The 25,426-nt window shown below is 41.3% G+C and overlaps 1 protein-coding gene across 1 annotated transcript in view; it reads right to left on the minus strand.

The window, feature by feature from the left end:
- Nucleotides 1-3,354: 3,354 nt before the first annotated feature.
- ENTHD1 (ENTH domain containing 1) overlaps nucleotides 3,355-25,426 on the minus strand; it is an 84,482-nt gene continuing 62,410 nt past the window's right edge. The window contains exons 5-6 of the mRNA XM_010833738.1: nucleotides 17,520-17,915; nucleotides 3,355-3,959 (exon numbers count right to left, since the gene is read on the minus strand). Coding sequence (XP_010832040.1) covers nucleotides 3,355-3,959; nucleotides 17,520-17,915 — 1,001 coding nt within the window. The remainder of the gene's footprint in view (nucleotides 3,960-17,519; nucleotides 17,916-25,426) is intronic.

Below are 25,426 nucleotides of genomic sequence, written 5' to 3' on the forward strand. Positions count from 1 at the left end.
CATGACCACTGGAAAAACTATAGCCTTGACTAGATGGACCTTTGTTGGCAAAGTAATGTCTCTGCTTTTCAATACGCTATCTAGGTTGGTCATAACTTTCGTTCCAAGGAGTAAGTGTCTTTTAATTTCATGGCTGCAATCACCATCTGCAGTGATTTTGGAGCCCAAAAAAGTAAAGTCTGACACTGTTTCCACTGTTTCCCCATCTATTTCCCATGAAGTGATGGGACCAGATGCCATGATCTTCGTTTTCTGAATGTTGAGCTTTAAGCCAACCTTTTCACTCTCCTCTTTCACTTTCATCAAGAGGCTTTTTAGTTCCTCTTCACTTTCTGCCATAAGGGTGGTGTCATCTGTATATCTGAGGTTATTGATATTTCTTCTTTTCATTATAGGGGACTGGAATGCAAAAGTAGGAAGTCAAGAAACACCTGGGGTAACAGGCATATTTGGCCTTGGAATACAAGAATCAAGTAGAATTATAGAAATGGAAAATACAGTAGCTGAATTAAAAACTAAGTGAAGATTTAACAACAAATCATATATAGCTGAAGATTGAATTCGTTAACTTGAAGGTAAGTTGGGAAATAATCACCCTGAGATTCATTCAGTAAGTATGCTGAAATATTCTGCTGTGAAGTGTCATGATATCTGAAATTTATTTTCAAATAGCTAAGCAAAATGTGTGTGTTTATCTATATAATGTGTATATAGACACAGATGTGTTTAGCAAGAGAGGGAGGTAAGGCAAATATAGCAGCATGTTAACAACTGGTGAATCTGAATAAAGGCTATATGGATGTGCAATGTACAACTGTACATTGAACATTTCTATAAACTCTTCTAAAATTACAAATAAAACTGGTAAAACAGTAGCACTTAAATAGCACAAAAATATGAAGAGCAAAGGATTAAGTCTTTAAAAAAAGAAATAGAAGCCTTCTTGGGGGGAAATAATGAGCTTATTGAAAAACATGAAAAGAACATCTATATGGACAGAGGTTTTAGAGATATACCATGTTCATGGATTGGAAGATTAAATTTGTAAAAATTTCTCCAAATTAATAGAGTTAATGCAACTTTATTCAAAATTGAATAGGGCTCTGGAAAGAACTTGACAAGCTGCTTCTATAATATATATAGAAAAGGGCCAAGAAAACAAAAACTCTTTTGGATTCCAAATGCCACAGACAATATTGTTTTGTTCCTACCTCAGTGGTGCCTCTTTTTCAACTTCCTTCCTTAGTTTCCCAGCTTCTTCCTGATCTAATGTTAGAATGCCCCAGGGCTCAGGCTTTCAACTTCTTTCCATTATCACACTGAGTCCTTTGGTAATTTCATCTAGTCCCATAACTTTAAATAAAAATCACTTACTAGCCTCCATTTCAATCTAGATCTCTCTCAAACTCACTCTTCTATCCAATTGTTTACTTGATATCTCTACTTGGTTATCTAATAGACATCTGAAATTTTAAAAAATGGATGCCTTAAATTAAAAAAAATTATTTCAGTTCAGTTCAGTTCAGTTGCTCAGTCATGTCTGACTCTTTGTGACCCCATGGACTGCAGCATGCCAGGCCTCCCTGTCCATCACCAACTCCCGGAATTTACTCAAACTCATGTCCATTGAGTTGGTGATGCCATCCAACCATCTCATCCTCTGTCGTCCCCTTCTCCTCCTGCCCTCCATCTTTCCCAGCATCAGGGTCTTTTCAAGTGAATCAGCTCTTCATATCAGGTGGCCAAAGTACTGGAGTTTCAGCTTCAACATCAGTCCTTCCAATGAATGTTCAGGACTGATTCCTTTAAGATTGATCTTTAGGATCTCCTTGCAGTCCAAGGGACTCTCAAGAGTCTTCTGCAACACCACAGTTCAAAAGCATCAGTTCTTAAAGTGCTCAGCTTTCTTTATAGTCCAACTCTCACAACCATACATGACTATTGGAAAAACCATAGCCTTGACTAGAGGGACCTGTATTTTTTGGCCACACCACACAGCATGTGGGATCTTAGTTCCCTGATCAGAGAGTGAACCCATCCATGCCCTCTGTAGTGGAAGAGTAGAGTCTGAACAATTGGATTGCCAGGGAAGTCCCTAAATTTTTTTCTATCTGCAACTTTCCTCATCTTAGTTGATGGCAACTTCATCTTGAATTTTAGTTGCTCAGTCCAATACCTTTGGGTTTATCCTTGACTCTTCTCTTTCACATATTTTATCCAACTCATCAGCAAACCCCTAAGTGAATCACTTCTCATTTACCTTTACTGTGCTGACCCTGGCTTGAGCCATGTCCAGCTCTTATCCGGGTAACTTCAACAGCCTTCCGACTGGCTTATTTCCTCACCCCACGTTCCTGCACTATCAGGGTCCTCTGGTTCTTAACCCAGTGTGCATGACGAAAACCAGTTTTCATTTGGGACCAGCACCCAGAGCACTAGAATTCTTTTTTAAATGTCTCATATTTCTTCAAAATTATCAGAGATTATTTTAGCCTTTGGTTAGTAATTGCCGAGACTGAACAATGGGTACATGGAGCCCTTTACATTGTTCTTTCAAATAAATATGAAACAAAACAAAAGCTTCTCTGGTGACTCTAATCGCAGCAGGATTGAGAATCACTGGTCTGTAATCCCCAAACCAGATCATTTCCCCCATAAATAATTGAGACAGTTCTATTTAAAAAGCTGTCTTAAAGAATTAAAAAAGATACATAAAAGACTAAAAACACCAAATTTATTTTCCAAAATACAAGAAAAAGGTACACATTTAAATTCACTTTGCATATAACAACAACAAAAACAGCAAAACCCCACCTATTTCATGCCCTACTTATCTCAACTTAACTCGCAACCACCTGTGGCATCCACAAGAAGGGAAAGATTTTTGGCCCCTTTTTGCAGAACCTGAAAGGTGACATGAAAAGGTGTGAAACATATACCCCAGACTCAATTCTCCTGAGACAAGGCAAAGGCTTGTTAACGATGAAGCTCCATACTGATGGAAAATGAGAGGCTTCTTACTGCCAACTTATCCAGGAACTCTGCATAGTCATCTGCTGTTTGAAGCATTACCACAACTTTCACTACTGCTCAATGTTATTTTGAGGTAAAGTTCAGAGCATGGAGGAATGAAATTCTCTTCAGTTTCAAATGAACTAATATTTAAACCTGAAAATATTATCAAAGGTGATTCTTTTTCTCTTTAAAAAATAAACCACCCAGACGAATTTATTGGTTTGACGTATACTTGTTTAATAAACCTGACAAAGAATAATCAAACTATCATTCTATTTTTGCACAGTATGAGAATCTATAAAATGTTTTGTGTTCTATCAAAAATAGCTACTGAGATAATTAGACTTGATCTGAGCCCGCCTCAGAATACTGGGGGAACTGCAGAGACTTGCTTATTTGTGGACTGGAGCCACTCATGCTTACCAGACGGCTACTGATGACATTAAGCTCTCGTATCACCATGCTCAGGTCTTCGTGCAACGTGACTATGGCATTTTTTACCTCCCCAAGAAGAACATTAGTGGAATTGTCTGCTTCAGGCTCCCTAGACAGGTCTTTGGTTGCCTGAGAACTAGAGCAGGACATTGAGGTGAAATGGTCTACATTTTGAGTGGAAAACGCTACCCAATTACTGCTAGAAATAGAACTTGTCTTCTCTTCGGCAGAACCAGAGTTGTCTGGAAGAATTTCCAGTAGGTTGAGGTGCTCATTTTCTTTTTCATCGGAGGACAATGGACTCCTAGGAGCGAAAGGGTGATGAATCCTGGCTGTCTTATCTATATTTTTAACAGAGGCAGAAGAAGATTGTTGACGGGACAAAGTCCAAAAGGAAGGTCCGGCCAAAACTGGGGGTAAGGGATGAACAGACTTCACTGGAGAGGCTGAATCAGGGGATGACACAGATAAAGTAGAAAAGGAGAATGTTCCCTCAGAGGCAGCTGAAACTAAAATGTATAAATGAAAGACACAGATTAGGCAACATACAAATAAGAGTAACAGCTTACATAATTTTACAATGTCAGATTCTATCTGGTCTCAGCATAAACTACTTAGAATTTTATATGTTAAAGAGTCACAATAGGCCCAAATAAAACCAAAGCAGGAAACAGAGAAAATCTAAAGATGTGTGATACATCAATAATACCCTAGAAAAGGGACTTAAATAGAAATATCAATATTCATCTTGACTCTCAAACTTTGCCCAATATATTTTTACACTACACTTATCAGAGAGCAGAAAAGTAGAATATTATACCCTCTTCTACTCACTGCCGGAATTTTAAGTTGACATTTAAAACAGAAAGTCTAAGAAACCTGTAACTTAGATTCCTTCTTTTTCTGGTTTTTAACAGAAAATATTATGGCAAAACGAACCACCAACTACAAGTGCCTTGGAGTTAAAAAACTGAGCTTTTTCTCTCAACAGTCAAATATAGTCAAGGCTGAGTCCAACCCATCCGAGATCCAGGACACTTTAACACTTGCATATAATTTTTTTTTTCCACCAAGAAACTACAAATAAAATGAAAAGCATTCTAAGCCTATTTTCCATAAAATTAAAGATTTGATAATGTTTTTAACTTCCCTTCAGGCAAAAATCATATTAAACCTCTTCTTTCACACTTTATTCTAAATCATTATTTCCCAAACCATTATGGAGAACACTGTGTCCTTTAAGATGTAAAAAGATGTTTTGTGAGAACTGGGTTTCAAAGTCAAATAAAATTGGCCAATCGCACACTGTGCCTCCCATTAGGAGATTAACAATATCCGTTAGCATATTCAAGGTTCTGAGAAATCCATAGTATAGTTGACCCTTGAACAACATGGGGGTTGGGGTGCTGGCCCGCCCCACATTCAAAGACCCCCATATAACTTTACAGTTGGCCCACCATATCTGCAGTTCCAAATCAGCAGACTCAATCAACCTCAGATTGTATAGTACTGTTCTATGTATTTACTGAAAAAAAAATCGTGTATAAGTAGACTCATGCAGTTTGAACCCATGTATTCAAAGGCCACCTGTAAGTTATTCAAGTGTTTCCAAACTTTATTGGACACAGATCATTTTCTTGTCTCCTTGGAATGTCTATTTTTATTCATTTATGCCTTGGGTGGGCTTCCCAGATGGCTCAGTGGTAATCTACCTGCCAAGGCAGGAGCCATGGGTTCAATCCCTGGGTTGGAAAATGGCAACCCACTCCAGTATTCTTGCCTGGAAAAGTCCATGGACAGAGTCTGGTGGCTACAGTCCATGGGGTTGCAAAGAGTCAGACACGACTGATGTGACTGAGCTCGTATGCCTTAAAAGGTGATACAAGTTGTCAAATTCCAGTGCCGAAGTCTTTGAAATTAACTCTGGACTTACTACTTTAAAAAAATTTTAATTGGCAATTCCCTGGCAGTCCAGTGATTAAGACTCTGTGCTTCCACTGCAAGCGGGCATGGGTTTGATCCCTGCTCTGGGAACTAAGATCCCACACGCCACGAGGCATGGCCAAAAACTAAAAGTAAATAAAATAACAGTGAGAATAATTTGAGAATAAAATAATTAAAAAAACAAAACCTTATTCACTATAAGTCATAGAAGAGGGAGATTAATGCTTACCACTTAGCACACAAGACTTATCTTTCTTTCTTATTTTATTTATTTTACATATTCATGTCATTCTAAACTAAATTGGACCTCTTGTCTAAAAATGTGGCCAGGGCAGACAGCTTCTATTTTTGGCTTCAAAGCCACCTGGTGCCTAGCTCCAGTTCTCAGGAGAGAATTCCAATCACGAAACTTTAAGGGGGTGAAATGAGTATTCTCAGCCGGCGCAGCAGCAGGCCACAGAAAGGAAAGTAGGAACTTCATTAACAAACGGTCAAGACAGGACAAGCACACTTAAGAATCCAGGTCAGGCTTATCCAACATGCTATCCTTGGATTAAAAAGAGGGTATGTGGTTACCATCCTGCCAGTGACGGAAGCCTCTATATATGCGTGTCCTGAGTCACTCTGCAACTCTCTGGGCTGTACTCACAGCTGTCATTGGACACATCTCTATGCCACCCTCCTATTTTCCATCAATATATCCTGGATCCTTGTCTTTCTTGGTCTATTCTCAGGCTAGAGTAACACGTTCTCCAGTGGCTAGCATCTCACTTCAGAGACCCTCCATGTACCTTCTCCAGAAAACACATCTCTAGACTTCTGCCAGAGGTTGTGAGAGTTGGTTGAATATTCAGGGCAACTATTCATCTGTTTGACAAGGAGGAAAAGTCTAAGGATTTAAACTGCTTTTCAATTAGCTATTTTCGAATTCTCTTTATTTAGCACCACACTCCAACAACAACCTGTGGAATAGGCTTCATAATCCCATTTAAAACATGAGGCAAAGGCATCTCAAAGAAGCAAAGAAACTTTCCCAAGATCACAAGGCTAAAAAGGGGTAGAGATGAGACTCAAATTCAAGTCTGTGATGTTAAAGCACATAATCTAATCCACTAAGCTCTACATCCACACCATTCTAGTATATTATAATTATTTTTACTCTATTAGAGAGTTATGTTAAATTCTAGATATAAAGTTGAGAAGGCAGGCAACCAGGATGATGAGGGATGTAGAAGGGTTGCTGCTGTTGCTGCTAAGTCGCTTCAGTCGTGTCCGACTCTGTGTGACCCCAAAGACAGCAGCCCACCAGGCTCCCCTGTCCCTGGGATTCTCCAGGCAAGAACACTGGAGTGGGCCACCATTTCCTTCTCCAGTGCATGAAAGTGAAAAGTGAAAGTGAAATCGCTCAGTCATGTATATGCAAATCTTTACCCCAAAACAGATAGGAAGACAAAGGGTAGGAGGCTATATTTAGTTAATTGAAAACAATCAGAAAATCTTAGTAATATTTATCTTCCATTTCTCATATTGTGTACATGTTGGAACTGCTGTTAGCAGGAGAAAGTAACAGGAAAAGAGATTTCAGTCCAGTTGAAAAATGAAAACGTTTAAATAGTTGTGGTTTCCCACACTTGACACGCGCTGCTTTTGGAAGCGGTGAGGTTCTTAACACTCATGGAGCTCATGCACAGCCTGAGCAACCATTTGGCAGGAACGTTTCAGGCAAGATCAAGGCATCAGCCGACAGAGCTATATATCCTTGGTGAGATTCTAGGATTCTAGGACCCAAACCACACACGTGAGAGTACTAAGGAACTATTCCAGAAATAGTTTACTCTGGTAAGAAAGAATGATTTCATAAGGAAGATTTAAGAAGGCCAGGAGGAAAATAATATTTCAGTCAAATGTTAGTATAATGTTATCTTATATATTTAAAGATCTCTGGTTCCTCTGCCTGTTCTAAACCCAGCTTGTACATCTGGAAATTCTCGATTCAAGTACTGCTGAAGCCTAGCTTGAAGGATTTTGAGCATAACCTTACTAGCATGGGAAGTGAGCACAAGTGTCTGGTAGTTTGAACATTCTTTAGCATTGCCCTTCTTTGGAATTGAGATGATAGAGATTTTCTTTTCTTGGGCTCCAAAATCACTGTGAATGGTGACTGCAGCCATGAAATTAGAAGACACTTCCTTTTTGGAAGGAAGGCTATGACAAACCCAGACAGAGTATGAAAAAGCTAAGACATCACTTTGCCAACAAAAGTTCGCATAGTCAAAGCTATGGTCTCTCCAGTAGCCATGTACGGATGTGAGAGCTAGATCATAAAGAAGGCTGAATGCTAAAGCTTTTGAATTGTGATTTGAAGAAAATTCTTGAGAGTCCATTGGGCAGCATGGAGATCAAACCAGTCAATCCTAAGGGTAATCAACCCTGAATACTCATCGGAAGGGCTGATGCTGAAGCTCCAATATTTTGGCCACCTGATGTGAAGAGCTGACTTATTGGAAAAGACCCTGATTCTGGGAAAGATTGAGGGCAGGAGGAGAAGAGGGCAGCAAAGGATGAGATGGTTGGATGGCATCACCGACTTGATGGACATGAACTTGGGTGAACTCCAGTAGACGGTGAGGGACAGGGAGGCCTGGCGTGCTGCAGTCCATGGGGTTGCAAAAAGTTGGACACGACTTAGTCACTGAACAACAACAAATATATTTAAAGATAACACAGTTATGGTAGGCACACACGTGTGACATGACGAGTACCTGGCTTCAGTTTTATGCTGAAACTGAAAGTTGCTCAGTCGTGTCTGACTCTTGGGACCCCATGAACTATACAGTCCATGGAATTCTCCAGGCCAGAATACTGGAGTGGGTAGCCTTTCCCTTCTCCAGGGGATCTTCCCAACCCAGGGATCGAACCTAGGTCTCCCACACTGCAGGCAGATTCTTTACCAGCTGAGCCACCAGGGAAGCCCAGTTTAATGCCAGTGTTTCTTAAAGTGGGGTTCCTGAACCAGCAGCAGCATCACCTGGGAATTTGTTAAAATGAAGTTCTAGGGCCCCACCCCAGACCAGCTGAATCAGACACTGGGCGTTGGGGCTCAGAAAACTGGGTTTGAACAAACCTGCAGGTGTTTCTGCTACGTGCTCTGGTCAGAGAATCACTGCTTCTTGCTGTATGCCCACCTTTCTCCTGCTGCGTAGCTACAACTGCTGAGTGAACAGCTTCTCACTGTTTATAGTTCTGCAGCTTTGATTCGTAGGCTGCTTGATGCTTTTGCTCATAAGAACCCACTTCATCTCTAATTGCTGCACGCCAATTTACTTTTGTTTCCAAACACACTGCAGCTGTACCAGCCACTGCACACTGCGCCTCAGGGCGCATCTCCCTCCCCGGTTAGTGACCCTTCTCTGGCTCACTGCGGAGGTTGTTAACGAGCATCCTCTTCGTACAGTCAGCCCCCCAGAGCTGAAATGCAGCAAGTATTGCAAATCAGCTGCAGCAAATGGCTGGATTTAAAAGTCTCACTGTGTGATACAGGCATGCTAATGAATGCCAGACTCGCTTGAAGATAGCAGTGACAAGATTTTTCCAAATGCTGATGTGTTATCTCTAATTTTTTATACTCACAAATAACACTGGATCTGCTAATTAGGGTCACAAAGAGTTGGACACGATTGAAGCGACTTAGCACGCACACACTGTTAATTATTATACTACAATTTTAAACTTAAAAAGCATTTGGAAGTACTGGGTTGAAAAAAATAAGATAACAAATACTTCTGGAAATATTTAAAGTTATCTTTAGCAGTAAATGTAAATTTTTCTGCGAGCAGCTGGTCTTTGGTAAACAGTTCACTGTACAAGAGAGGGATTTTTTTCTTTTTCTCATTCTCCAATTCATCTCTTTCAGTTTTCCTCACTAATATAGAATGGCTGTCAAGTTACCTACACACAGGAATTATATTATCCTGATTTTGTTCTATGGCTAAAGAATGAAACATTTACAAAATTCTTTGTAACAGAATTATTCATAACTGCCAAAAAGTGGAAACAACCCAAACGTCTGTGAACTGATTATGATAAAGAAAATGTGTTTATCCATACGTTGGAATAATATCCAGCCACAAAAAGGAATGACTTACTGATTTATGCTACATTGTGGGTAAACTTTGAAAACACGATGCTCAGTGAAAGAAATTAATCACAAAAGGCCTCATGTTGCATGACTCCATCACGTGAAATGTCCAGAAAAGGTAAATCCATAGAGACAGAAAGTAGACAGTGGCTACCAGGGCCTGGGATAAAGGAGGCAGAGAGCAACTGCTCGTGTGTACAGAACTTTTGAGGGTAATGGGAATGCTCTGGCATTAGTAGTGATGACTGCACAACTCTGAGAATACACTGAAAAACCACTACACTGTCCATTTTCAAAGGGTGCATTCTATGGTACAGGAATTAGACCTCAATTTTTAAAAGCTGCCATATTTGAAAATTTATTTTTAGTATCATTATTATAAATAAGCTACATAAAAGAACCAGATTTAGGAGTAACATGGGGCTAGAGAGAAATGCTAGTAAGTCTGCTGCTTATTATTAAGTAGTTATAAATCACTTATGCTGGGTTTTTATTGGGAAAATTGGATTATTGGATTAAAGATGAGTTTTCTCACTTGCTTACGAAGTATAAATGTAGTTCATTAAATTAAAAAAATCAAATCGGTGCGTCTTTCTGTCTGCACAAGAGCAGGCAGGAGCTGCACAGTTGGAAGGGTTGCTGGGGCCCTGTCTAGGGGGCGGGAGCACCCTGGCCGTGACTTCCCTGGAGGGTGATAAGCCTTCCTCTCCCGTCAACGCTCTTCTCCACATGGTGCCTGTGGCCCACACTGACCACTAGCTCACCAGAGTTAGCTGGGATGGTCTGTAGAACTGCTTTCTATCATTTCCCCCATTGCTTCAGGGACACTGTTAATCGTTCTAACTCCAAAGGCTTTTATAGGCAAAAAGAAAAAGGCATTGAAAATGAGTCTTCGGTGTGTGTGTCACTTTAGTTTCTTTTCCTAGCAAAGGTGAACTGAAAAACAGCTACAAAGAGCAACTACTGCTGAAATCGAGTAAAAAAAAAAATGGAACCAAATGAGACAGAGAGGAGGAAGCCAGTGAGAATGGTCACTGCTATCTCAACAAGACAAAGTACAGATAATTTTTTCCTCCACCAAATTAGAAAGTAAAATCCAGTGTGTCTAACACACTCACCCTGACTGTGGCTTATAAGACTATAAGGAAAGCTGCCTGCCACCAAATTGGCTTCGAAGTATGTACTAGCTCCTTCTTCCTTTTTAGTGCGTGTTAAACTAACGACCTAAAACAACAGTTTGAGCTTCAGACAAATAAGCACAGGAGCAGAAGGAATGGGCTGTTCTCAGAACAGAGGTACTGAGCATCAAAAGGTCAAAGGAGGTTGCTGCAGCAAATTCATTCCTCTCATTCAGTAAAGATATTAAAGCTGGCTGCCTTAGATAGTCTCCCTGGTATCTGAGAACCGCTAAAATATGCAAGTACTTTTTTAATTTGTCCAGTTCATTATCTCCAAAGAGTTTTATGACATTGGACCTGGACCCTTCCTATAAACAAACACTTAAATGAAAACCAGAAAAAAAGTACTCTGTTGTTATACTCCACCACCCAGTATCCATGGAGACTAACATACATTTAGTCTCATCATTTCTTGAATTCCTCAACCACAATGACCTTCAGCCATTCCTCTGAGTATTCCCTAGAATGTCATCACTCACAACTGCCCTACTTTGAAACCTTGTTTTCCAAGATTACTTTTTCTTCTCAGTTTCTTCCAGCTCTATGGATTCCTTTCACATTCCTTTTTATACATCTGCACTTTGGCCTCATTGATGCAATGAGACCATAGATGCAATGATCTTTCTTTTTTCTGTCTTTCTATCAGTGTCCTCTTGGTTCTGGCTCCTTTCTTAAACCAGTCTAGAATCCCAGGATCCATCACTTTAGCCATTTTCTGGCTACTCTCTTGCTGAATGTCTTCTGCCTTCAGTTCAGTTCAGTTCAGTTCAGTCACTCAGTCGTGTCCGACTCTTTGCGACCCCATGAATCCCAGCACGCCAGGCCTCCCTGTCCATCACCAACTCCCGGATTTCACTCAGACTCACGTCCATCGAGTCGGTGATGCCATCCAGCCATCTCATCCTCTGTCGTCCCCTTTCCCTCCTGCCCCCAATCCCTCCCAGCATCAGAGTCTTTTCCAATGAGTCAACTCTTCGCATGAGGTGGCCAAAGTACTGGAGTTTCAGCTTTAGCATCATTCCTTCCAAAGAACACCCAGGGCTGATCTCTTTTAGAATGGACTGGTTGGATCTCCTTGCAGTCCAAGGGACCTTACTTGCCGCTGATTTCTTTCTTTGGCCTCGCTGGGTGGCATGCAGGATCCTAGGTCCCCAACCAGGGAATAGAAACTGTGCCCCCTGTAATGAAGTCTTAGCCACTGGACCATCAGAGAAGTCTCCTTGCTGCTAATTGCTAATTCAGGAGTCATCAAAACTTTGATATAAAGGACAAGATAGGAGACCTTTTAGGATTTGTGGTTCATACGGTCTCTGAACTACTAAGCTCTGCTGATGTGGCACAAAAGCAGCCAAAGACAATATGTGAACCAAGTAGTATGGTTGTTTTCCAATAAAACTTTTATTTACAAAAACAGGCAGTGGGCCAGATTCAGTCCAGGCTGAAAGTTGGTCAATCCCTATCATAGGCCTATTTAAATTTAAATATCTGCCTTTTTCATTTCTATCCCTGGGATGCTCAGCATAGGAAAAAAAAAAAGAAAAAAAGCCCAGACCTGAAAAACTGGACCACTACAAATTACTGCTCCTCCATCTTCTCAGAGTCTCAGCAGCTCCTTCTTCCATTTTCTGCAGTGGCTGTTCTAATTTTTTCCAGTTTCTTCATGGAAAAAACGAAACCACTCCAAACCCTCAGGCTTGGCAGGTGACCCCAGACAGTAAGATACGGAGGCCATGACATACAGAGTGCAGCTCATGAATGTTCAGTACATTTAATTATTAAGAACAATAAGACCCTTCCCTCATATCCAGTACACCCTTTCTCCTCCTTCCTCATGGGTTCTCAGCACAAGGTGACTCTCTTTCTGGTCTGGATTCTAGTCTGCCTTCCCCATATCGCCCTCCGTCTCAGGATCTTTCCCCCTACCTTGCTCACCAGCTCTTGTCTCTATCTCTCACCTCAAATCTTTTCCTTCAGCCAACTCATTGGAAAAGACTCTGATGCTGGGAAAGATTGAAGGCAAAAGGAGAAGGGGCAGCAGAGGAAGAGATGGTGAGATAGCATCACTGACTCAATCTGAGCAAATTCCAGGAGACAGTGAAAGAGGGAAGCCTGGCACGCTGCAGTCCATGGTGACTCACAGAGTCAGACACAATTTAACAACTGAACAACAGCGACGCTTTTAACACTAAAATTTAAAATAAAATATATGGCATTTTCTATTTACCCACATATTTATAATTTCTAGTGCTATCTTCCCCCCCTCCCCCACGATTCACTGGGGTCTTCCCCTAGACATATATTATGGCTTTAACCACTGTGGTGAGATCCACCGGGTCCCCATCCTGGGTGGCAAGTTCTCTGGACACCCTCAAGGGCTATGCCTACATAATAGAGTTTGCCACTGAGAGCTCAGCCCAGGCCACCATGGAGCCGGACAAGAGCATCTTTCAAGGCCAGGTCATCAAGTGCTGCCCAAAAGGACCAACTTACCAGGGATCCGCTCCACAGACCACAGGGGCCTTCAGGAACACCCAGGTGCCGGGGGGGAGCCTTCCCCAACAGCAGCCTCCAGGGCTGGGCCCGTTCCAGACCATGAGAATGGAACCGGGGGTGCAAAAGACTCTCACCATGGTTTTTACTGTGTTGAAGCGAGGACCTGATTTTGAGAGTGGGGCTGTAGTGGGGTCAGGAGTTAACACAGCTCTACTGCTGCTGCTGCTAAGTCACTTTAGTCGTGTCCGACTCTGTGCGACCCCATAGACAGCAGCCCACCAGGCTCCCCTGTCCCTGGGATTCTCCAGGCAAGAACACTGGAGTGGGTTGCCATTTCCTTCTCCAATGCATGAAAGTGAAAAGTGAAAGTGAAGTTGCTCAGTCATGCCCAACTCTTAGCGACCCCATGGACTGCAGCCTACCAGGCTCCTCCGTCCATGGATTTTCCAGGCAAGAGTACTGGAGTGGGGTGCCATTGCCTTCTCCCCACAGCTCTACTTGGGACCATTTATTCCACGCAGAATAACTGCTCCGCCCTCTTCATTCAGTGGGAGGACAGTCCAAACCCCACACCAAAGCCATCGGGCACCCAGCAGGGCACAGGGTGGGCCTGCCATGGGGGCCAGTCTTGACTGTGGAGGGCACGGGGCAAAGCTGCAGGTAGGTGAGGCCCAGGCAGCCGGGGTCGGCTCCAGTAATGCCTTTTATAGGAAAGTAGAAATGTGTGTCTTATTGGTCAAGAATTTGGGCAGAGTTTACAAATGGAATATGAGACTCCTTCTGAGTCTCCCTCCCTTTCAGGATTTCCCTTATAACTTTTCAACTTTGTTGCCAGTACTGAGCTCTCTCTTTTGACACCTTAACCTTTATGAACCGAATAGTATCCTCAAGGTCTTAATTTCAGCTAATTATTTTTCTGCTTTGGAATTCAGGAATTCAGTTGACTCCTTTTTATAGATAGCAGTATTCTATTCCAATGAAATTCCCCCATCTTTTCTTCTGTTTTTTTTTTTTTTTACATATATTAATCATAATTATTTTAAAGTATGTATCTTATAACTTCATTATCTAGATTATTTATGAGTCTGTTTCTGTTGTTTATTTTATCCTGTATTTCTGGTCATTTGTTAATTTCCTGGTATGCCTGGTAATTTTTTGGTGAATGCCAAACCTTATGCATGAAAAATTGTAGCACCACTCAAGAAAGGATTTCATTGTCTTCAGATACTTTGCTCTAGCTGAAGCTGGGTTTCAGCATTTGGGAGGGCTGTTCTATTTCCAGGCTGTCCTTACTCCAGAATGTACCTCTGATGCATAGGGTGTAGCCCTTTAGAGGGCCCAGCTGAAAGGACGGCGTATTTACCATAGCCCCTACAATTCTGCATATCCTAAACTCCAACCTCCATCTTCTTAGCACCACAAGACTATCAGAATCTCTGGTTAGCTTCTTGGCTTCTTCCCATTTAGTTTCTCGGCACCTTATCCAAAACCTGAGCAGTTTAGCAGCAGGCAAAAGTAACAGTAAGAAATTACACAAAGACTTGTGGACTTTTTCTCTGTGATTCCCTCCCCTCTGAAATATTAGCCCCTTAAGTCCCTGACACCTTGGAAGCCCCAAACGCCAACCCTACCTCCCAAGCTCATTGAGATAGCAGAAAGCCCAGGCCTCTCATGTTTCCTTGGCTTCTATCACCCTGCTCTGCTAACAGGCAAACAGGCAAGGGGGAGAAAACTGAGACACTACTCAGATGCCAGCTGCAGGTCCAGGCCTCCTCTATTTCTGATGTGCTGGCTGTAAATTGAAGAATCCCACGGTACCCTCTTTGGGTTTGATAATTTGCTAGAATGGCTCACAAAACTCAGGACCTTGTTTTACTTACTATGATTGGTTTATTATAAAGGAACAACCAAATGGAAGAAATGCACGGGGCAAGGTATGGGGAAGGGACACAGAGCTGCCGTGCCTCCTTTGGGCGGTCGTCCTCCCAGAACGTTCATGAGCTCACCAACCTGGAAGCCCTCTCAACCTCATGGCCCACGGTTTTTACAGAGGTTCCATTACATAGGCATGACTGATCAAAGTATTGGCCCCTGATTTTTTTGAAACTATCCATCACTGTCACCTGCTTGCTCTTTTTTAAAAAGCATTTACTATTTGTTTTGGCTGCGCTGGGTCTTCGTGTAGGCTTCTAGGGCATGTGGGTTCAGTAGCTGCAATGTGGGCTTAGTTGGAATATGTGGGATCTTATTAATAGTTCCCTGGGCATGGAGTCTTATCCACTGGACCACCAGGGAAGTCCCCATTGGCTTTTGATTGATCAAATCATTGGTCATTCCTTCTCCTCTCCCCAGAGGTTGGGGATGGAGTTGAAACATAAACATATTCTGTTTATGATGAATAACAGAAAATGCCTCTTTCTCTTCTATCACTCAGGAAAATAACAAGGGTTTCAGAAGCTCCGTGCTAGGAACCAGGGGTGAAGACCAAATATACATTACTTATTGCATCACAGTATCACAGTCCTTTCCCCTAGGAGCCTGACCATCAGGCGTTTTCTACCTTCGTTGTTTTATAATGATTTCTAATAGTTTTCCAGCTTTAACCAATATTGTTGGTGGAGGACTAGACTAATGCTATCTACTCCATTGTAAGTAGGAGGAAAAGTCTTCCTTGCTAACTGGTTTTACAGGAACCTCTTGTAATTTTTCATAATTAAATATACTTGATATACAAGCTATCACCCAAAGTATTCTCAGTTTTCTTTTTGTGGTATTTGTGGAAGAAATGGACCAAAGTAACAGCTTCCCAGGGGACAGCATGCACATGAGCTAATCATAACATGCACTGGCTATCGTAACCAGCACTAATTGGTTTCTCCATCAGTAGTCTCAGCAGAAAGTTAATTTTGCGACAAAACTAAGAATTAGTTTTATTTTTAGGTATTCAATTAAAAAAAATTCTGGGAAGAGCAGTAAGAAGAATCTCTTACTAGTCACTGACCTTACTAGCATTAAGGTAAGTTTCTTTAACCTCAAACAATTTTGGCTTCCATTGTTTGTATTTCTATTGTACTTCTGACTTGAATTTGAGGCAGTTTAAAGGATTTATATTTTAAAAGTTCATATTATAAAAATTATATTTATGAGTTAGTAAGCATTATTACACATGAGAATCAATAAACTACTTAGTCTTTGAAATGGAAAAAAAGTGAAAGTGTTAGTCGCTCAGTCACGTCCGACTCTTTGAGACTCTGAGGACTGTCGAAGGCCAGGCTCCTCTGTCCATGGAATTCTCCATGTAAGAATACTGGAATGGGTAGCCATTCTGTTCTCCAGGGAATCTTCCCAACCCAGGGATTGAACCTGGGTCTCTTTCATTGCAGTAAGTTTCTTTACTATCTGAGCCACCAGGGGTATGTACCAGCAAATGGGTTATTCTTTTACTAATTAACTCTAAGAAGAAAGTATAAACTATGAAATGTAGGATTTAACAACTGACAGCCAATGACCTGGGATCTCAACTGGCTTTATCCTCTATCAACCAGTCTAACAATACTGCAACCCTCTCCATGTTTTGTAAGACAGAAGAGGGAAGCAATTCGCTACTCCCCCTGCCCCTTTTTTGTAATCAGTACACAGCGCTTTTAAAAAAGGGAAAACACACACATACATACCCATATGGATGTATGTGTATGCATACACACCAATATACACACTAATCATTTTCTCTTATATAGATTTTAAATAAGTAACCTAAATGTTTGACAGGAAGCTCTTATTTAATGCTGGTGCTGCTGCTGCTGCTGCTAAGTTGCTTCAGTCGTGTCCGACTCTGTGCGACCCCATAGACAGCAGCCCACCAGGCTCCCCGGTCCCTGGGATTCTCCAGGCAAGAACACTGGAGTGGGTTGCCAGTTCCTTCTCCAATGCATGAAAGTGAAAAGTGAAAGTGAAGTCGCTCAGTCATGTCCGACTCCTAATGACCCCATGGACTGCAGCCCACCAGGCTCCTCCATCCATGGGATTTTCCAGGCAGGCGTACTGGAGTGGGTGCCATTGCCTTCTCCGTATTTAATGCTAGTTCTTTCTAATTTGTTCTGTATCAAAACTGCTCAGAACTTGGGCTTCACTCAAGCACATGTAACCATGATGATGATCTGCTATTAGCCCTTTTTAAAAGGGGCACTTTCCCAACTCAGAAGTACCTCTCTTCATACCAATGGGTGGGGAATAAGAGAAGGCAACAAATCAGGAGACAGAAAGCAGAGAAAAGTAAAAGAAGAGTACTTCAAAAGAGGGGTTTCTTGTAGACTCACCCCATGTGGCTAAGGTCTTGAGGTTTTCATCCTCCATCGGAACCAGGCCGGACCGTGTTGCTTTCTGATGACCCTTACTGATTACAGTCTCTTTCATTGGGTCAAATGTTGTGAATGAGGGAGATACATACAATGTCTCCACGGAGGCCTGGTTACGGAAAGTAGAATCCGACTTTGATGTCCTTAAATGAGGGCCAATGAACTCTTCTTGACTAGATGGCCAATGTGCTTGTAAAGTCATCAACGTGTCACAGCTTTTTGCAGCTGGCTGCTTTTCTAAAGGCATTTGCAGAGGGTTTCCTGTGACGGTCTTTGTAATGGTACTGTCCAAGTTCTTGACCAGACTCACATCTGTCTGCAGAGATGGGCTTTTTTCTGAGGGAACAGGCACAGCATCTGTAAAATAACAAATGAAAGAGCTATAAAAATAGTAAAATGGAAAGTACTCTATGTCAACTTTATTGCATTTTTAATAATTGGGTATTTTTATGCTGTAACAGAATTCTCTGTTTAGTCGATTCTACTTTTTCACTGTTTCTATTCTGTCTATTTAAAGTATACCCAAGCTTAAGTGATGACTAGTCATTCTGTGGCTGTCTTCTCTCTCTCCTCACTGAAGCCAAGGCCAGGCAAGCTTCAAATAACTTGTCTTTAAATATTTCTCCCTTCACCCACTTTTCCATCTCTGAAACCACTCTATTTTTAGTTCCTTCAAACTTTCATCTCTTACAAGATAAACTAGAGAAAACATGCCACCTCATACTGGTCTATCCTCACAGAACCCCCAGCTACAAAAAAGTCTTTTTGCCCCAAAATAAAAAATGTCTTCTCGCCCCAGTGTCTAATCCAGGGCCCATGAAAGAAAATCACTCTCTTAGATAGCAACCTAATTTTCATAATAACTCGGTGGGAGAAAAGAAGCAATTTTTCCAGAACCGTTGTGACGATTACTAAAATGTACATTCCACTGGGTCAGGGATCTTTGTCCTTTTTATTCATTAATATCATCAAAGTACCCAGGATATAATGGGAAAAGTACCTGGAATATAACAGACAAGTAATATTTACTACAAATCAAAGGGATTGAGAGAATGGAGAGGAATTGAAATTTATCTATTGAATATGAATTATGAGCCTGGTCCAAGTTTCTGGATGTAAATTGTTACCAACACTGTCAGTGCTAGGGACTCGCTCTCGAATAGGTTCACGTGAAATAGTATATGGAAAGAAAGGAAACTGACAGAGGGCAAAAGGAAGACTGTCTCGTCTGAGCTCCCCCGAAGACAGGAGGCATGGGAGCTGTGCGAGTTGCTATGAAGTGCTGGCGCATCCCAGTGCTCATCAAAGGGCAGCTCACGGTGAGCAGCGAGATGCTCGGCGCTACCACTCTCAGGCTGTGAGTTATTATAATGAAAAGCAAATTTTCTTTGACTCTAACCTTCTTTCCCATTTCATCCACAGTTGGAGGCTAACCTGGGCAAAACTGCTGCTGGTTCACCACAGAATCAGACAGCTCAAGAAACCTAAATCTCTACCTCTACCAGGAATCCCATCCCCCGCCCCCCCAGCCCTCTCATCTCCGGACATTTTCATACTTAAAAACTCAGTTCAACTCTCGCCTTCTCTACAGCGCTTGCCCTGATCCCGTCTTTCCTCGCTCTATCCTATTACTGTTTATCTTACGGTATCTTGTCAGGAGCCCTGTGAGCAGTTGTAACATGTCATCTCGCTAACTATTAATACAAGTCTGGCCACCTACCTGAAAACAGGTTAGTTGAGGAGACCTCACTAGGAGTTTCCTTTGTACCCCAGCACCCAACAGTACCATTCCCACAGGACGTGTTTGATAAACGCCTGTTGAGTGGAAGGCCAAACTGAAGCACAAGGATAAAAGAGGTGATGGCTTTGGTTTTTAAATTGAATATAGTTTAACCACTTAATAGTGATTAAAGGAAACAGAAGATTGTTAGATAAAAATAATATCTAAAATGTTCCAGGTTTCATATGATCATGTTATATCTAGTGGATAAAGGTTCTGATAAAAAGATTAATATATTCTTAGTAGAATATGAGATCAATGGTATCCCACAGTGCATGTGTGCTCACCATATTTACATAAAAGCATGGCTAAGAAGTGAATTTTAGTCAAATATTTTTCCATTGACTTTCATTTTTCTTAGGAGAAAAGTCTTTCTATAAGTAATGAAATCATCTTGAAATTTAGCAACATGTAAACTAAGATAATTCAGAATGACAGTGACTTTCTGATGACAATAGTCATAATAATACTCCATCTAAATCTAAAGAAAGAAAGAAACTGAAATCTCAAGACACTCCTTGAAACTCATTCCTCTGTGGATGCTTCAAGTGAACTCTGCTGGCACTCCTTCATCTCACTAAGCAACCTTTTCAGTATTCTTTCCTGGCTCTGTCTCCTCTAAAATGTAGACAGTCTATCCTCGGCCCCTTTCTCTTCTGCCTCCACCATATCCCAGGGTGATGTCACCTATTACTGCTCTTAAAGGAGGATGAGATCCATCACCTGTATGCAAGTAATTCACACATTTTAATTCTCAGCTCTGACTTCTGCTGAGTTCTAGCCCCCAGCACATACCCATCTCTCTGTACAGGGCGGTCTCACTACCCTCCAGCCTGCTCACCCTGGGTGCTTGTTCTACCTCTATTAACATGACCATTAACTCCCCGGTCATGCAGGTTATTTGGAGCACAGTTGCTACTACCGCCTCTAAGAGGTCTCCCCGCCCGTTCTCTCAGTTCATTCTGCACGGTACCGCCAGAGTGGCTTTTCCAAACTGAAAACCTGCTCATGTCACTTCTTTCCAGCACGTCTTCAAACTACTTAACAGGGTTTACAAGGCTCTTTGTAAGTCCGTCCCCATTTACCTCTCGTCTCATTTTGTGTTGTTGTTGCTGTTCAGTTGCCAAGTCGTGTCCAAGCCTCTGCGACGCCATGGACTGCAGCATACTCTTCCTAAGACTGTACGGTTCTGCTGAACCTCTCCCAGTTCTTCACATTCACCATGTTTATTTCCAGTACCAAGTCTTCACCCATGCTGCTCCTTCTGCCCGAAATGCTCCTCCCTCTTTATACCTGATTCCAGCCTCCAGGCTGATGGCCATCAGGTGGACATACACTTTCACGTCTCTGGTTTCATGTCTCTCTGTGCTCTTCCTTCAGTCTAGAACATCCTCATCCTTACCCTTCTTCTCTATCAAAAACCTTTCCACTCTTCTAAACTCAATTCAAATACTGCCTCCTTGGTGAAATCCTTTATATATCCTCCAAGTTAAAATGAACCCCTATTTTCTTTGTTTTGCATGATACAATGGGAATATTCTTGTTTTCACTTATCATTTCAAATATTTACAGCCCATGGGGTCGTGAAGAGTCGGACATGACTAAGCATGCACACACATATTTCAAATATTATTCATTCATTTGACAAATATTTATTATGTATTAGTATGTGGCAGGCACTAAGCTCTGATGTCAGCAATGAACAAATCTTGTTGTTGACACCTCGTTAGAGCTTGTTGACAGCTCTGACACCCCCTAGAGTTTGCACACTCACTCATGGCATATATTGTGTTCAACTTGTTCAATCCATAAGTGGCTGGCAGAGTACCTAACACTCACTTGATAAATGTTTGTTCCAGGAATCTTTATCTGGATGATCCAGTTGTTAAAAGGAACATGAGTAGAGGACAAGAGATGTCTTAGAGGACATTCTAATTCAGTCCTTTTGTGATACACAGGAGAACCTGAGATTTCTAGAGGTCAGGTGACTTGTCAGGCTCACAAAATGATTCAAGGGCAGAAGTAGGACCAGAAGCCCAAATTCCTGATTTCTAAGTCAATGCTCTTTTTATTAGGGGACTATGAGAGGGAATAACGAGAACCAGCTGCACCAAGTACTTCTTGACCAACAACTGTTGTAATGGTACATAACTGAAGTGACTGGAGCTTTGGGATCAGGACATTTGTCCCTGGGGCTGCCTTTAGGGATGCCGGACCCTGCAGAGGGGGACAGAGTTAAGTACACAGTTGACCTATGTATCTGTGCCTGTTTGTTTTCTCCTAGGAAGGGGTGTGGGTGGGGTAGATTTTTTTCTTTGATTCATATGAAGAAAGAATAGCATTTATGGAAAAATTTCAGAAGCCCAGGAGAACCTGTGGGGGCTTGATGGAGAACAGCAAAAGGTTTGTCTTTTTATGCTTGAACACAAAGCACAAAAGTGGATATTCTGTAAACACTAAAACACTAAAGGGATTGTTTCATGAGGGACTCCCAAATTTCTCTGGGAGAGAATTTCTGTAAGTTCCACTGAAAAGGCAGAGAGGAATATAGAGTGAATTAATTTGGTTGGCTTGCTTTATCTGGTTTCTCATTTTCTTTCCATTTAAACCTGAATGTCAAAAAGCTTTATTCTCAAGTTATCTATCCAGCAGACTCCTGGATGGGAAGTCTAGAATTGAATTATGAGACTGTACTCAGTTTCTTTATTGTAACAGTGCTTTACACCTGCTAAAAACCTTGATTAATGTAAAACAGGACCTTGAAATGTCAGTCATATTAAAACTGGTTGATAGTTATCTTTAGGAAGAAGCTTATTCCCTATGTAGGACATCAGACAGCAAATTTAAATACAGATATCACCAAAATGCCTGAAGCAAGGGAAGGAAAAAAGACAGCCAACAACACAACTCCATGCTTTGAGCCTAAGGACAAAAGAGAAATAGCTATGCTGCCGAAGGTATTGGAAAATGTTTTTGCTGGTTCAGAGACAATGATGAAATCATTTTTAAAAGAGAACATCAGATTTAATTCTGAGTTGAGAAACCTTGCCTACAGACAGGAACATTCCCATACTGGTAGCTCTTTTACAATTTTCAATAATTCCACTGCCTTGTTTCAGGTACTATAATCACTGCAAATTATTTTATATTCTATTATACTGAGAATCTAATAATGGGTGTTATATTCCAACAGCGCTCTTGCTGTGGTCAATTCTCCTGTTGGTCTGACACAGTGTCTAATTACAGCTACAAAGCAGAGAGCTGGCAAGGATGACAAAAGACGGATGCCACACCGCGTCTTTCTGTAGTTTAAAATCGTGTAACTAAAGGCGCTTCTGCTTTAGTAATTATGTTAATCAGAGAAAATAGGACCTGAAGATAGTAAGGCCATTTTGCTAAGAGGCCACAGTTGTAAATTATTAACACAGAGGGGTGATTTGAATTGCTCATTAATATATTCGTTTAGAGTAGACAAGCTATAAATTTAAAATGGATATTTAACGTGAAACTTAAATAACATGTTTGACATGAACATTTTAATGTATTTACCTTACAATATTTACATAAAGCCCCAAATAATCATTATAAGGTAGCATAGCTATACTCTCCCTACGATCTATGTTAAGTGTGTGTATGTACATGTGTGTATAGTGGATGTATAGACACACAGTTGTGGATTCTGAGAATTTTTTATCATGTATCATCATACTTAATTGTAGTATATATTATATCCAGATATTAAAATAAGGAAATATATTTGGAATTATAGTTATGAAATATGTCAAGTATATTTACTACTTCTTTTGATATATGTTTGAGGTAATGGCTTAGCTTTGCATAGAGAAATAGAGATATGGACACATTTAAAGGTGCTTTTCTTTAAAAATCATCAAATGGGACAGCTGAGACTTTCAGGCCATGAAAATGGATTGTAATGTTGTGCTGTGAGCTGTGAGTTCAATGCTAATGAAGCAACTGTATAAAATAAAGTGTCTTGAGACAGGAACACACATAAAACAAGGTTATGTGTTGATCGGCTGGCAGTGATGTTGTGACCAGAGATCATGGGAACCTGAGTCCGTTTCCCAGGAGCAGGGATTCAGGAGGGAAGGTGTCAGTGTTTGTCGTGACCTCAGAGAACCAGACGACTGTATGTTCAACTTGAATAAATCCTGCCCAACCTTTTACTAAGTTGATTGTACCACCAGGGGAGCTTTTAAAACTCCCCTGGGTCAGGTTACACCAAGACCAAATAAATTAGCACCTCTGGCAAGGGGACTCAGGGACAGTGGTCTAAAAGCCAGCGTCCACTGTCACTGATAAAGACTCTAGGAGAAGAGATAGGATGATCACGGCAATCAGCTCAGTTCAGTTCAGACGCTCAGTCGTGTCTGACTCTTTGCAACCCCATGAATCGCAGCACGCCAGGCCTCCCTGTCCATCACCAATTCCCAGAGTCTACTCAAACTCATGTCCATCGAGTCAGTGATGCCATCCAGCCATCTCATCCTCTGTCATCCCCTTCTCCTCCTGCTCCCAATCCCTCCCAGCATCAGAGTCTTTTCCAATGAGTCAGCTCTTCGCATGAGGTGGCCAAAGTACTGGAGTTTCAGCTTTAGCATCAGTCCTTTCAATGAACACAGCAATAAATAGTTGCTAATTTCACCCTCCCCCCCCAAAAAAAAGAAAACAGATCATAATGATTGGATTATATTGGGTTGGTCAGAAAGTATGTTAGGGTTTTCCTGTAACATATCATGGAAAAGCCTGAATAAACTTTTTGGCCAACCCAATAATATAGGTACTGGATGCTTATTATTAAATTTTACACCATAGTTATGGTCTCACCAATAATAGAAATCCTAATTTCCCTTAACAGATTATCATTATCAAAACTGAAGCTCTAAATATCTTCGGGAAGCTGGTGATCATTACCTAGAGCGCCGTTTTCTGTCTTTTAGGCTAGCATTTACGTGGATCTGGTGTCTGGCAGGCTGAGGTCTCCGTGTGCTACAGAGCACACTCCAGGCTGACTGCAATGGGCAGGTGCCTGAGGGCGCAAGTGTTTGTCACCATCCAACCAACCCTTATAAGCACAATAACACCCTGCATGTGACTCCAGGAGAGTGAAATATTAAGCGGAACTGGACCAGCGGTCTAATTCTGACGTGACTTAAACATACGCAACATTTGAACTGGTACCTGGCCCACAGTAAACAAATGTAGTAAACAGGTACTGTTATTCCGGGACAGTCTAAAGAAGTGGCATTATGAGGGACTTGCTGCCACGGCCCTGTCTGGAAGCAGATGGGGACCTGAACACACCAGGTACTCTCCTTTCCCCCCAGAAATTTCTGCATTCGCAGACCACAAAGCATAACCAAGACTTTGTGAGCGCTGGTTCTTGTATTTGAGAACACGGGAGCTGGCGTGCTGTGGAAAGATGACGTTGAAGAACTACAGTTGTCAAACGTTTTCCCCATAGATGTACAGACCAGTGACAAACTATTTTTTACTTAACACTGAGTAAAAATCATGCCTAAGTCTGAAATACTGCAAAAAACCTTTAAATATAATTTAAATTGTGAATTCAAAAGCAACTACTATTTCTCATGATGCATGAGTTACTCAAAATAAGCACACATGAAAACCTCTCAACTATTAAAACTTCACAAATTATATATGTCCTTTGGAAAATACCTTACAGAACACCTAAGATGCTAGGTACTGTTTCTCTTCCTTTGGCAGAGGGGGATGGTCCTTGTTCTTACAGCTTTCTGCTTATACACATATATATGCATTTTAATTGAAATATAATTGATGCACAATATTATGTGAGCTTCAAGTGTACTACATAGCGCTTTGACGTCGGCATACATTATGAAATGATCACCATGACCAGTCTCGTAACCATCTGTCTCCATATAAAGTTATTACAATATTACCTTATGCTGTATGCTACACCCCCATAGCTTACTTATAACTGGAGGTTTGTACCTCTTAATCTCCTTCACCTATTTCCTCCACAGCTTACATTTTAATATAATATGATTTACAACACTATAATTTATCTATTGTTTCCTTTGCT

The sequence above is a fragment of the Bison bison genome, unplaced genomic scaffold, assembly GCF_000754665.1.
Source record: "Bison bison bison isolate TAMUID 2011002044 unplaced genomic scaffold, Bison_UMD1.0 scf7180017863885, whole genome shotgun sequence".
NCBI classification, from domain to species: domain Eukaryota; kingdom Metazoa; phylum Chordata; class Mammalia; order Artiodactyla; family Bovidae; genus Bison; species Bison bison.